The 14,497-nt window shown below is 40.1% G+C and overlaps 1 protein-coding gene across 1 annotated transcript in view; it reads right to left on the reverse strand.

The window, feature by feature from the left end:
* The window catches only part of acvr2aa (activin A receptor type 2Aa), a 54,378-nt gene that overhangs the window by 27,799 nt on the left and 12,082 nt on the right, over positions 1–14,497 (reverse strand). Inside the window, exon 2 of the mRNA XM_016238747.1 lies at positions 2,202–2,412. Coding sequence (XP_016094233.1) covers positions 2,202–2,412 — 211 coding nt within the window. The remainder of the gene's footprint in view (positions 1–2,201; positions 2,413–14,497) is intronic.

Below are 14,497 nucleotides of genomic sequence, written 5' to 3' on the forward strand. Positions count from 1 at the left end.
CTGTGCAACAAGTAGCCTAGTATGCAGAGTTTCGGTTCATTTTTGTGCTGCGTGAGAGGAAACAAACTACAGAAAGCTGCATCCTATTTTTCTATATGCTTATTTTACAAAAGCACAAAGATTTGTTTTTATTGTGCATGTACACAAATAAAGGCAAACCTTTTACCATTCCAATTATCTTTAGGACTAAAAGGAGTAGTTGCTTCCACTGTTAGAAAAAAAAAAACTCAAATGATTGCGCCGGTGCCGCATGCGCACACACAGTTAAGCATTGCTACTAGAGCCTGACCGATATATCGTTTAGCCGATATTATCGGCCGATATGAGCCTGTCGCATATACATCGGTATCGCCGAATATGTCGCCGATATGAATTTGTTTTTTTACAGAAAATATAACGTAGAAAAAAAAAAACTCAAATGATTGCGCCGGTGCCGCATGCGCACACACAGTTAAGCATTGCTACTAGAGCCTGACCGATATATCGTTTAGCCGATATTATCGGCCGATATGAGCCTGTCGCATATACATCGGTATCGCCGAATATGTCGCCGATATGAATTTGTTTTTTTACAGAAAATATAACGAAGATAAAATGCTTGAAATGGTGTAATTACTTAGTTTGTCCAGCAGAGCGTGCTCCATTGTTTGCTACTGGCGACCTGGATGAAACACTTTAAAGCTTAAGTCTATGGAAAACCACTGAAACTTTGAACGGCCATATCTCCGTAAAGAAGTGGCGAATCCGCACCAGATTCGAGTGTACGTCTCGAGGCCCTCTTTCGAATGAGAACACCCCCGCGTCGATAGCCCCCGGGGTTCGGGAGTTACGGGTGGTTAAATACGCGGTCCGGCGCTGACCGGTCTAGCGATCCCGGGGGGCTACCGATGCGCAGAGGGTGGCGTTCGAGAGGGTTCATCGAGCTGAAGGGATCCCCCGAATTTGGTGGTATCCGCGTTCGCAAGATAGTGACACCAGCCAACACTTTCACTTCAGTAAGGAGGTCTCTTGTTCAGGCAGCAGCATTCAAGCGCTGTCTTATTGTAAGTGCCCTGCGAAGTGGACTTCACATGATATTCCGCCATGATTCCAGTTCCAAGGGAACATACTGTACTATAATATATACAAAGAATATCGGCCGATATATCAATATTGGCCTTTTTTTACTCCCTAATATCGGTATCAGTATCAGCCCCCAAAAAAAACAGATCGGTCGGGCTCTAATTGCTACCTTGACAATGCAGCCTGTTCATTATCATTATAAAATACAGTTAGTCAAACATACGGGAAAAAAAATATGTAGTAAAAAAAATATGCAGTAAAATCTGTGCTGTTAAGTGTTATCACCGCACCGCCGTGATGTTATGCAAAACATTTTGTTTTATGTGGATATTGGAACACGAGTGAAGTAGGCTACATAATAAATAATAATTTGCCATTCAAATACATCACGAATACGGAAACATTTGATTTTGTGTGGAATGAGAGACCCAACGTTGGTTTCAATTTCGTTTTAGCCTAAATTCATTTGTTTTGGCTTGTTGTTTATATTGCTATAGCTTCTAATATTTTTAATTCTTGTTCTTTTTTTAAATACTGTTAATTGAAAGGATTTGTTGTGGAGTGAGGGGAACTAAAATAGCCTAGCTATGTTTACAGTGTTTATTATAATGTTTGTAAACATTTCGCGTCGGCATTAGGCCTAGCTAGTTCTGAATGAAACAATAAAATGCGACTTATACATTTTTTTTATACGCATAGCGTATTTTAACCATGCAGCAAACCTTTTTAAATATTTTTATAAATTACTGAAAAAATAAATAATTAAATGACCTTTTAAACCGTTTAACTGATTGTATTAATCGGTCAAAATTCTTACGGTTAAAATGAACATCCCTACCTCATACACTGCTGGATTACCAGTTTGAATCATTCTAACAAATTCAGTGAATTTGTCAGAGCAAGCACTGAATAAAGTTAATTAAAGTCTAAACCCTCAATGGTCCACATTATGACAATGAATAAAAAAAATTAAACTATAAAACTGTTACATCCAATTTTTTGAATGAATATATCAATTTTAAAAACTACCAGTCAATTAATCAGAAATGGGCCTTTTTTCTTCCCCACTTTAGTTATTTGTTTCAGACTATGTTGGTTTCTTGGTAATGTCAAACAGGCGTAAAACCCCTAGAGATTACCTGTCATAGCAGTTGACATCATCAAGCCAGCAGCCTTGCTTTACTATTTCAACCAATCCTGACACATTTCGCCAAGTTGCGAAGCAATGAAGCCTCTTGTCCTTCTCTCCCAAGCAAGACTCAATACCGCTGCGATTTCCTCGGTTCTCTGAGCTGGGGTTGTAGTTGTAGAACACACACTCTTGTGTCTCTGATCGGCCGAGAATGGCACCTGGAAAAGAAAACCACAGAGGAGGCCGGTTAAGACATGGACTGCCTGCAGTGAGAGAGGAGACCTGCTTCATTGATCACTCACAAGACTTTACACTCAACCCAAAGTATAAAGCACAAACCACAACCAGCAGTCACAGATTGGCAGCTGAATATCAATCGAAAATGATAGATATTGTAGGTTTATAACCGATATAAAAGTGGTTTAATATAACCCAAAAAAGTGAGATCCACAGATGGGACTTCATATTGTTTGCAGAAGCAAATTCACAGGCAACCATATGGCTTAAAAAAAAAAAACACTAGCAAGAGTTGTGGTTAACCAAAACAACAACCGTAAAGTAGTGAGCATGATTAACACAGAAGGGTTCTAAAACAGGATGTGGTGGAGGGCGGTTTCCCAACTTCTTCCTGAAACAACCGCAACTCCGATCATGTTTGAGTATGGCACTGAAGTAATGTGATGAGTGTTGTGAAATTATGCAAAACACACACCGTGTCAACACCATCACTGAAGAGACAAGACAAAAAAAAAAAAAAGTCATGAACAAAACAAACAGCAAATAGTGGAATCAGATTTTTACTTCACAAGTTGCTTAGCTTGCTCAAAGACACTAGGAATCTTGTGCAGGTTGAGCAGACTTAGTCTCCATCTGAACGTTTACAAAAGATGCGCTCTTGCGCGCCAAAACATTTTGACGGAGCGTAACAGAATAGAACGGAAAGTCAAGAGTTAGAAACACTAGTTTGGCGGCAATCTTGCATCTATGGGAACCTCTGTGATCCAGACATTTTGCAACGCTTGATCTTATGTTTGGTTTGCTTTGGGCCAGGTATTTGAGGACTGGTTGCACAGGTTTAATGGCGGCACCATGCTAGGTACCGTTGAATGGAACAGAAAACAATACACATACACTGCAATAAAGCAATTACAGGAACATTCTTCACATGTCACAAACGGCACTTTTGTATGCTCCAAAAATTCTTAAGCCACTTCCTTCAAGAAAAACAAATAAGTGTGTGCATTCCAAGACCACATATACGGCATCTTCAGTCCAAAAATGTCATTGCACATCATTGTTTTTATTACCACAATGACAACAGAAATGGCTCATTAACACCTAATGTTCGCGTGCATGCATGTGCGCATAGCACAAACCAATGCTTCCATCATCACCATTTAGGAGTGGCACAGTGAAACAAACAAACTAAATATTACATAAAATAAAACACACACTACTGTTAAAAAGCTTGAGGTAAAGTTTTACTTTTTGAAAGAAATTAACACATTTATTCAGGAAGGATGCATTACATTGACCATAAGAGACAGTAAACATATTTATAATGTTACAAAAGGTTGTTATTTCAAATAAATACTGATAGTTTATGTAGTTTATGCAACTATAATTTTATGTAATTTTGTATCATGGTTTTCACAAAAATATTAGGCAGCACAACTGTTTTCAACATTGCTAATAATGAGAAATGAGCACAGAATCAGCATATTAGAATTAGGGTTGTGACGGTGAGGACAAACTCAATCTTTGACTCAATGTCCATCTCGGCCTCGGAGAGGGAGGATTGGGCGGGATCGGAGTCCGATCAGCCGGACAGCATGGGGCCCCCAGACCTCCAGGAGGAGCTCATGAGGGTTCTGTCAAGAGCTGTCCAGGAGTTGGAGCTTACCTGGAGTCCTCCAGAGGAGCCTGCCAGGAGTAAGCTTGACTCCTGGTATTTCAGGTCCATCCGGAAAGCTGACTCGAGGACGTCGGTCCCCTTTTTCCCCGACGTACATGAGCAGCTGGTGAAAACATGGCCTGCGCCCCAATCAGCGCGCATCCACTCTGCCACAGAGGCCATTTTTACCCACGTGGATGGGGCGGAGGCCCACGGGTACGTGCGCTCTCCCCCAGTCGAAGAGACCGTCGCTGCGCACCTGTGTCCTGCAGCAGCCAAGACCCTAGGCTCAGACATCAGCCTCCCCTCAAAGCCGTGCAGAACCCCCGCCCACCTTGCCAATAAAGCATATGCGTCTGATGGCAAGGCGGCTTCCGCGCTGCACGCCATGGCAGTGCTGCATGTTTTTCAGGCGAAGCTCCTGCAGGCAGAGGAGGGCGGAGCCCTCACGGCAGAGGCCACTAAGGATCTGCGCGCGGTGACGGATTTCGCGCTGATGGCGACGAAACGAGTGGCCCAGGCTGTGGGTAAGGCCATGGGTTTTATGGTCGTCCTTCAGAGGCACCTTAGGTTGAACCTAGCTGACCAGTGCATGAGCGGACCGGCTCCTAAGCGCCACAATTTCATGTTTTCAAATGTTTGTGTGTTGGATGTTCATTCAATAAAAATGCATACATTCTCACAAAAAGAGCTATTTCCTCCTCACTCAGTCAGTGTGGTGCCGCTTGCCCCGCCTCAGAGCAGTGCAGAGCCGCCGCCCACACACTCGCTGGCACATCCAACGACCAAGCCACTAAAGCCGCTATGTCAGTTCCTGAATGCGTGGGAAGTTATTCCGGGAATCTCGCGCTGGCTACTCGGTGTGATAGAGCATGGGTATACCCTTCAATTCAGACGCAGACCACCCTGTTTCAATGGCGTGGTGCAGTCTCTAACATTGCCCCGAAACGCCCTGGTTCTGAGACAAGAGGTATGCAGTCTGCTCGAAAAAGGAGCGATAGAACGAGTCCCTCCCAGCGAGCTGCAGAGCGGGTTGTACAGCCACTATTTCGTGGTACCCAAAAGAGACGGGGGACTCCGCCCGATTCTAGATCTCAGGCCCATCAACAGAGCACTTTGCAAGCGTCCGTTCAGGATGATAACGCTGAAACAGATCCTGGCGCAAATTCGCCCCGGGGACTGGTTTGCGTCCGTGGATTTAAAGGACGCGTACTTTCACATTCAGATAGCACCGCATCACAGACGCTTTCTGAGGTTTGCTTTCGAGGGCACCAATACTCTGTTCTCCTGTTCGGGCTGGCTTTGGCCCCCCGCACTTTCTTGAAGTGCACGGATGCAGCACTTTCCCCCCTCAGAGCGAGCGGGATGCGCGTTCTCAACTATCTGGACGACTGGCTGATTTTAGCTCAGTCCCGGGACACGCTAGTCAGCCATATAAACACGCTGCTTCGTCACTTGGAGTCCCTAGGGCTATGTGTCAACATGCAGAAGAGCATTCTCGCCCCGAGTCAGTCTATAACATATCTGGGAGTGTGCTTCGACTCGGTGGAGATGAGAGCCAGCCTCTCTCGGGAGCGCTCGGCGGCCATTTTGTCTTCCCTGCCCCATTTCAGACTGGGCAGCTCTGTTCACTTGAAGGAATCTCAGAGGCTGCTGGGGCTCATGGCGTCTGCTGCAGCGGTATGTCATCTGGGCTTACTACACATGCGCCCCCTGCAATTATGGTTGAAATCGCGAGTCCCTTGGATGGCGTTTCCTGTGAGAAACACTGAGTCACATCCCTTAACTCGCTTCAACAGTGCGTAAGAGAGTGAAGGACGGTGGGAGCCTGTATAAGCATTTGAACGGATAGAAAATAACTCCTATATGCATTTATGCATCATAGGATGGCCTGTTATTGACTGCTGAGGTGACTTACTCACCGAAAGAGCCCAACATTTCCAATTCCTGTCACACCTTAATTGAATCACTCCCTAGGGAAAACAAATCGTCTCTCTCTTTCTTTATCTATCTCTCACTCACTTTCTCTAAAGCACAGATAGTGAAACAAAGAGCCATTCCATAAAGTTGCGTCATATCCTGATGAGATCTGGGACTTGCCCAATGATTAACTCAAAGGCACATGCGCATAAAACATAATTACTGATGTGAAAGAGAGTGACGTAACAGTATGTGTGTGGTCGGCCTGTCAAAAGTGCATTACTGGGTGGGGTGATCATGGACTCGCGCAGGCTCATTCTCTCTAGTTCACTCTGATGTTGTTCTGTTTGCGGTCTTTGAAAACTCTCTCATAAATGAGTGTGGCACCATGACAACAAACAGGGCAAAAGTCCAGAAGATCAATCAAGATCAGACGAGAGAGCAACAATGTTGAGAGTTGAAAATCGTACAGCAAGGCAAAATGTCTCCAACACACATTTTGACACACTTCAGCCATTTCAAAAAGGATGAATAAGACACAGACACTTATTCAGCAAAAAAGTAACAATTATCACAAATAAAACTCCAATGTGTGTGGGTATGGATCTCATAAAGATTCATGTCTGTGTCGTATTTCAGGCCAAAATAAAAATAAATGATATAAATAATAAATAAATAAAAAACATTTAAATAAAGGAGTTCTGCATAAAATGTATTTGTTTAAATGCAACAATAATTTATTATTTACATTGTAATCAGCCTATACTAAATTACTGTGCATATGACAATGCATAATTAAACATATCTGCAACAAGTTTTGTTTTATTCACTAACAATTTAATAAAATGAAACAACAAAAATTTGTTGGAAAAAATGGATATTGTTACCGTTTATCACACTACAAAAACAAAATCCTGAAGGAAAATTATTTTGGGGGGGAATTAATTTGCTAATTGCCCTTAGTGGGGATAAATCCTCAGGATTTGTTCAAGAGACACAAGTCACCGTTATTGGAATTAGAAGGAAATCTGCTAGAATTACTGTCACATCAAGGTAGAGAAAGACGGCGGTGCAAAGGATGCACATTAATGATCACCATAGGAAGAATTACATTTATTCCTTTTAAATAACAAATGGAGCACCCCAAATTGCTCCAATGCCTTCAGCATCTGTTAGGAAACATCTAGAATAAATTAAAATCTAATTACAAGTGGCAAACATAAGGGAATTACTCACCTGCCCTCTACACTAACAAGGAGATGGCTCAATAAATCTTTGACCCACATTCTACAACTGCACTTCCTGACAACAGCTCTTGCCCCTTTGCTGAGCTGCTCTCGGTTTTTAATATGAGACACTGGGATACACAGACTCCTCTGAGTCAGCAGGGTTATATGAGGTAAAATGACAGGTTGAATATAAAGAGCTGGTAGAAGAGGCAGCTTAAAAACACTCTGAACACAGCCCATGAATGACAGCCAACACAGTGAGTGAACAGACCGTACGCCGTAATGTTAATGGATCACTTATGGTGGTTTCCTACACAAAACAAACTTGATGACCGACAATTTGCCTCCACATTAGAAACAAAGGTTTTTTGAAAGGTTTAGAAGTGGGCTGCTGATGGCATATTTGAAGTTCCTCATGCTTGCATTTTCCATCTCTGACACATTTAAACTCTTAACATAGATAGAAAGACAGATTACAGATTACACATAACTGCATTAGTGTACATTTGGATTCAGGTACATTTGTAATGTATATACAATAGGGAAGTAATATCTGTGACCAATAACGAACATGCTTCTATAATGCATCCGTTTCCACACTGTGGTGAAAATCAAGATTTTAAATGTTGTTTACTTCTCTATCTGGTGTTTTTAATAGGCATAAAGACAAAACATGGTCAAAAACATCAGTCAACACTATTGTTAAGCATTGTCTCCTTAAAACTGCAGCACACCAAAGACCAAAAAAGTCCCGTTTTCTACCGTCACAAACAAATGCCAGTCCCGTCAACTTGCTGGAACATGGTTTGTGTAACGTTGGCAACACATTATTAGCTGTTTGATAACACAATCAAGCCAAAGGCTAATGTTATCAATTACCGTTACAGATTTTAGAGTGATCCAAAAAGCATCTTGTGCTTTAATGGAAGAACCACATCTGACCAACTGTACAAAGTTTCACAAGATCAATGTCACAAATTTGATTATTTGCTTAGTGACCTAGAAGTGCAGAATGTGAAATATTTCTTCATTTTACGTCATAACGCTTCAGTTTTTAAACTTCTTGTGCTGTAACAAATTACTTACTGTGTGTGAGAGCGAGACAATACACCCAATTTCCTATCAGACACTACTCAATGTTTAATTAATTCGCTATATAACTGTTTGTTATTCCTCTTGCTCTAATCGTACACTTCAGCAATAATGAGAAATTTTGTATAGGGCTGTGACGGTCACCATGACAACCGCGTCAGGTGATAACCGACAACCGACCACCGCGGTTGTCTACTGCCACCGGCAATAGCGCACGTGACGCCATGCACTCTATAACAAGCATAATACGAATTTTATTTAGACTATAAGTCTATGGTAGCCTAATTCACAAATGACCTCAAACGGCATACACAGAGTTTCCTTTAGATTGGCCGTTTAGAGCGCAGGAACAACACCGCGTCGCAACAGGTTGAGTCTGTCTACACAGGACATTTGAACTTTGTGTCAGTACCTCATAAACAGGACGAGGCAGTTTACTGTTGTGGATTTGTCATGTCGTGTTGCATCACTGATTAGAATGAGTTTTATAGTATTTTGTTGTGTCGCGCCGCACCGCTCGCATCCGGTAGACAGGGTGTATTTAACTTTCTTATTTAGGCTACTTTCTTGTTTAACTATTATTTCTTTGATGTTTATTTTAGTGTTTTGCAGGCTGCGTGTTCACTGATGGAAGTGCTAAAATAAACATGCATGTTTGTTAATAGATGATTGAGCCTCATTTACTATTTGTGTTTCAAAATTATAGGCCTATATATGAAGAGTTCATTTGCAAAAAACGATAACTCCATTCTTTTTTTATTGCGCATTCCAAGTAATATCAATCAAACTGCAGTTGGGTTGTTTTGATTAAGTAATAATAACTTTTAAAAAAATACAGGTAATTTACAAAATTAAAGTTAATTGAAAGTATGTTTTTTTAACATATTAAAAGTTTGCTTTATAGCAAATGCAGATAACTCCAACAGTAATTTTTTGGCAAAAGCAGATAACTCCACATTTCATGTTTTCGAGTTTAAAAAAAACACTCGTTTAATCTTTGTAATTCAGATGACAATGTAGATGCCTAACAAACGTTGTTGTTGATGTGATCATAAACTGTATGGATGTGATTACACGCAATACACAGAGCTTTTCCCTCACCATTGTAACGCGCTGCTTTTGCAAGGTTCCGTTAAAAACATTTCGGCTTTTATTTTCCTTTTTCACCCTGAAGAAGATATCACCGGTTCATCAAGTTCATTGAAATTATCCATCCTCGAACACTTTTGGTCAGCTTTGACGAAACTCCTCTCAGCTAGCACGTCTTTTCAAAGTGAAAGTAGCCTTGTGACCTGACCTGAATACAGTGCGCTGATTCGCTAAAATTGACTTATCGGCTTCTGTTCAAAAACAACAAGGGCGCTTGTCGGCTTCTGCAGTAAAACGTGAACTCGCGATGCCTTGAAAGTGGACAAAACGTGTTTAGGGTTCAGATCGCGCTACATGTGGAGAATAATGCACTGCAACCAGCTCTTTTTTTTAAAGTGGCGTTTATTGGATTTTGCAAATAAAAACAACAAGGGCGCTTGTCGGCTTCTGCAGTAAAACGTGAACTCGCGATGCCTTGAAAGTGGACAAAACGTGTTTAGGGTTCAGATCGCGCTACATGTGGACATGTGGAGACTGCAACCAGCTCTTTTTTTTTAAAGTGGCGTTTATTGGATTTTGCAAATTAACTCTTCATATATATATATATATATATATATAAATAAATAAATAAATAAAAGTGCTGTCAAATGATTAATCGCATCCAAAATAAAAGCTTTTGCAACCCTCTACGGACACCTTGGCAACTGAATCGCCATTGGCTAGTACATTTTTTAGTTTACTCGCCAGACTGAGATTTGTTTATTTATATATATATATATATATATATATATATATATATATAAAAATAAATAAATAAAAGAGTACGATACATACCTTTTCTACATAAAAATTAGATTTTGCACGTTACTGTTGTTAATAAAGTGAAGTGAAGTGTGGCGACCCATACTCTGAATTTGTGCTCAGCATTTAACTCATCCAAGAAGTGCACACACACAGTAGTGAACACACACCCGGAGCAGTGGGCAGCCAATGCTGCGGCGCCCGAGGAGCAGTGGGGGGTTCGATGCCTTTCTCAAGGGTCTCACCTCAGTCGAGGTATTGAAGGTGGAGAGAGCGCTGGTTATTCCCCCCCCCCACTGACAATTCCTGCCGGACCTGAGACTCGAAACCACGACCTTCGGGTTACAAGTACGACTCTCTAACCATTAGGCCACGACTGCCTAAATTTTATATTTATAAAATAAATATTGTAAGCTTCCCAACTCAAGCTTAGTGCTTTACTGTCAAATGGGTATAAACATGAAATAAACAAGAAATGAACATGTAATATTATTAGTAACTGCACTTATTAATGCAAAACAATAGTAAATTTTTTCATATCATATATTTTTTTCATATCCCTCTGAAATTAAAATAATACTGCACATTGTAACTTCTATGAGTTAATTATATTTATTATCAAATCATTTGTCAGTAATAGTTAAAATGGGGAAAATATGCGAACGATTGCATTGCAGGCTGATTTAAGGTGTGACCCTACATTTTCTGCTTGTGCTCCTAAAATTTTTCAGTCAGGGGCTACAGTGCTCCTAGTAAAAATAGTTAGTCTGGAGCCCTGCTTCAGTAACAATGCAGACATCAGTGCTTAACTACCATACCTGTATGCATCATAAGACAAATAGTGACTAGATGAACTCACACAGTACACTGGCCACCAATGTGCCTCATTACATTTGGCATTAAAAAGTGTATTGAGTAATCAGCTAGTTATCCATTCTATTGGTTTAAAGCACATACAATTGTCCATGTAAACACACCCAAGTGCCTTTATGTGGTTTGGGACAACTGAATTGCAATCAGATAGCGATCCAATTACTTAAGATGCAGTTTCACGGCAAGAGCAAACAAGACCCAAGCAATGGAGGAGGGTGGCATGAGGCTCTCTGTTTCAGGCCACCCTCAAAACTGGCATTAATAAAGTAGAAACGTCAATGCGCCAATTCATGAATGGTCAGAATAAAAAGAAACTACATGGACATTTTTGTAAATCAGGATGGCTTTATTGATATAGAGCTCTAGAGATTTCATAGTCTTTGATATTTTGCTTTGCAATCTCTGGAAATCAATCATCTACTAATGTGAAGTTGGAAATCTGATATTCAAAAACGGATTTGCACTGCCACTCGAAACAGAGTATTAGAGTCTGTGTCCAATGCACATTGTAAGCCAGTTTTCAACAGTTCAAAGGACTAAACTTTAAATATAATAATATGAATACAATATATCAATACATATGCAATGTTGCATATAAATGCTGAACCTCAGTTATAAACTCTCAAATAACTTCAACAAAACATCTTTTAAATAACTTTTCACTGCATAATTGAGCATCTTAGGCTATGCTCCTACTGAGAAGCTCAGACAAAAGCCCTCTCAAGCAGTGTGAGACCTTGCACTTTACCATTACAAACACATTTCCTGGCATTCAAGACAGTTCTTTCCAAGAAACATTCAAACACGGATATTGTTAGAATGAAGCAAATATTTTAAGAATTCTTACATATTTTCTTACACATTTAATCATTTACAAAAAAAAATGAATCATGAATATCATGAATGGTAGTTAAACAAAACAAAGGTCAAATTATTTTACATTAAAAAACTTAGTAATGAAGGTCTATAGAGATCCTCTGTGTGATATAATTTCCTGTTTTATGGTTTTCTTGTCACATAACATCACAATTTGCACAAAACAAACCTCTGTATTCTGTAAACTACTCACTATTTAGGTCCTCTGCATGTGCTAAGTTGAATAAGGCACTGTTTCACTAAAGATGCCTTCAGGAACTACACAACAGAAATCATTGTTAGGATTATCCAACTTCTGGTACATTATATTTTATTTTTCTACTTTTCACTAATATCCAGACACAATAAAAAGCATTAATTAGGTTAGCTAAAACTTCATATAGCTTTCACAGTCGGTTCATCTGGGGTTACCAGCTTCTCTGAAAACCGGATAAGTGAAGACCAGTTTTCCAGTTTGGTCATGTGATGTTTAACATAAAGCCTATGGCTTCCACATGGACTTTGATTTGACAGTCAAACTTTCAAATATTAATATTTTTATACTAAGCTATAAGTCTACTCTGTCTGTATGAATTACATTTTGTGCAAATAAATCTGGACACACCACTGGCTCGCCAATGTATACAATTTATAAGTCAAGTCAATCAGCTGTCCATCATGTTTAACACACTTTTTGCTGCAAATCCCTTTATTCTGCTTTGATTTCCCTCCGCCCCCCTCAACCAAACACCACCACAGGACTGTCTGAAAGCTCTGGTGTGCTCCTGACAACACAAGATCACAGATCTATGATGTATGAAATGAACGATCACATTCAAGAAAACAAGCTGGATCAGCCTTTGTTCCTGTGTCTAGCAGTCAGAAGGCAACTTGACTTTGTGTCACACTCCAAGTTGTTTGCAAACACATTGAAATTCATGTACAGATGCGTAGTGAAACAATATTTTGGAAGACACTTGGAAATCTTGTTCAGGGGTTGACAACGCATCCAGGGATGACAGTTTTAATCTGCCATTCTTTGAAAAATCATTCATATACAGAATATTTAGGCCAAGCAGCTCTTAGAGCTAAAAGCCTTAAACACATCTACAGTTACAGTGAGTTACAGATATATTTCCTCGATCATGATTTAACCACACAAACGTCTGTCACAAAGAAACAGGAAAACTATGGCACAGGTCAAAGCAGACCATTAGAGGACAAAGGCAGCACATTTGATTTCAAATAGCCCTTCCATCAGCAGTGGTCAACCGTGGTTGTAAATTATTCACAGAGGCATCTGCATCTTGGGCAACAGTGGCTGCAACCTGCCTATGTCATGGAAGTCCAGTTGGCGAGGATCAAAATACACTGCGAAGCAACTCAAGGTCAAGCTATCAATCACACATTAGCGCTTTAGGCAAAAATAAAAATAAAATGGGAAGAATCAAATTATAATGTGTTTGTATCATCAGGATCACAGAGATCAATACGGAATAACTTCAATTGAAGGACTATCCATTTTTGAGCCTCTCCTCCTGTGTATGAAAAGCCCATTCTTCATTAGTAGTCCATCTAACCTGCTGTTTAAATATTAGCGATGTGACTTTACTTAACGTTTACTTTACTTGAGTATTGTTTTATAACAGTGTGACAAACTGAGCACATGGGTTCATACCGACATTTGATACTGGACCGAAAACATCCATCCGATTGGCATTAAAGAAACATGGCGGAGCCGAGAACACTGATTACATCTGGGTAAAGATACTTTACTGAGATAAACCAACTAAACCAAGCAAGACTAAGGTCAAGTACAGTAAGGCAGAAGTTCTGACACTACTTATATATGCTGTCTTCCTAACGCAACAAGAATGAATGATTTACGACATGCCCACATTAATTAGACCCTTGATAATGTAAGAACAAAAAGGAAAACCTGATAAAAATTATTATAATGAAAATGTGAAATTTTTGGATGCCTTTCTTTCTTTTCTAACGTCAAACCATAGACATTTTATTTTAAACTAAAGCTTCTCTTTTGTTGACAACAATTTTCATTACAACATTGGGAAGGTGGTTGGCACATGCTGCCTCTTCTCATGCATGCTAGAAGTGAGCCAAACTCACAGCACTTGCAGAATTCATGTGGAGCCGCATTTACCGTGATACCAAGCCTCTCAGAGACACTGAAAACTCTGGATTAATGAGCTGCTCATGTAGGGATGTAACGATTACTGGTTTGACGATAAATCATGATAAAATTCCAGACGGTTAGTATTACCGTTTCATATTTTAATTATCATTAAAACCGTATTAGATTACCGCGATTTGAACACCTCATGATAAATAAATACTGTCCAGCATAAAGCACAGTTTTAAGGAACAGTCTCACGTGCGCACAGCACGCAGAGTAGTTTCGTTTTGAGTGAAAACAGGGCGGAAAAGCAGGGAGGTTTTAAAAGAGTGCTAAGGGAATTATACAAATTAATATATTAATGAATTAATTATATGAATGTACCTCTGAAGGTTCTGACTGTCTTCAGAAAC

This window comes from Sinocyclocheilus grahami, unplaced genomic scaffold (assembly GCF_001515645.1).
Source record: "Sinocyclocheilus grahami isolate Dianchi unplaced genomic scaffold, SAMN03320097.WGS_v1.1 scaffold547.1, whole genome shotgun sequence".
Taxonomy (NCBI): domain Eukaryota; kingdom Metazoa; phylum Chordata; class Actinopteri; order Cypriniformes; family Cyprinidae; genus Sinocyclocheilus; species Sinocyclocheilus grahami.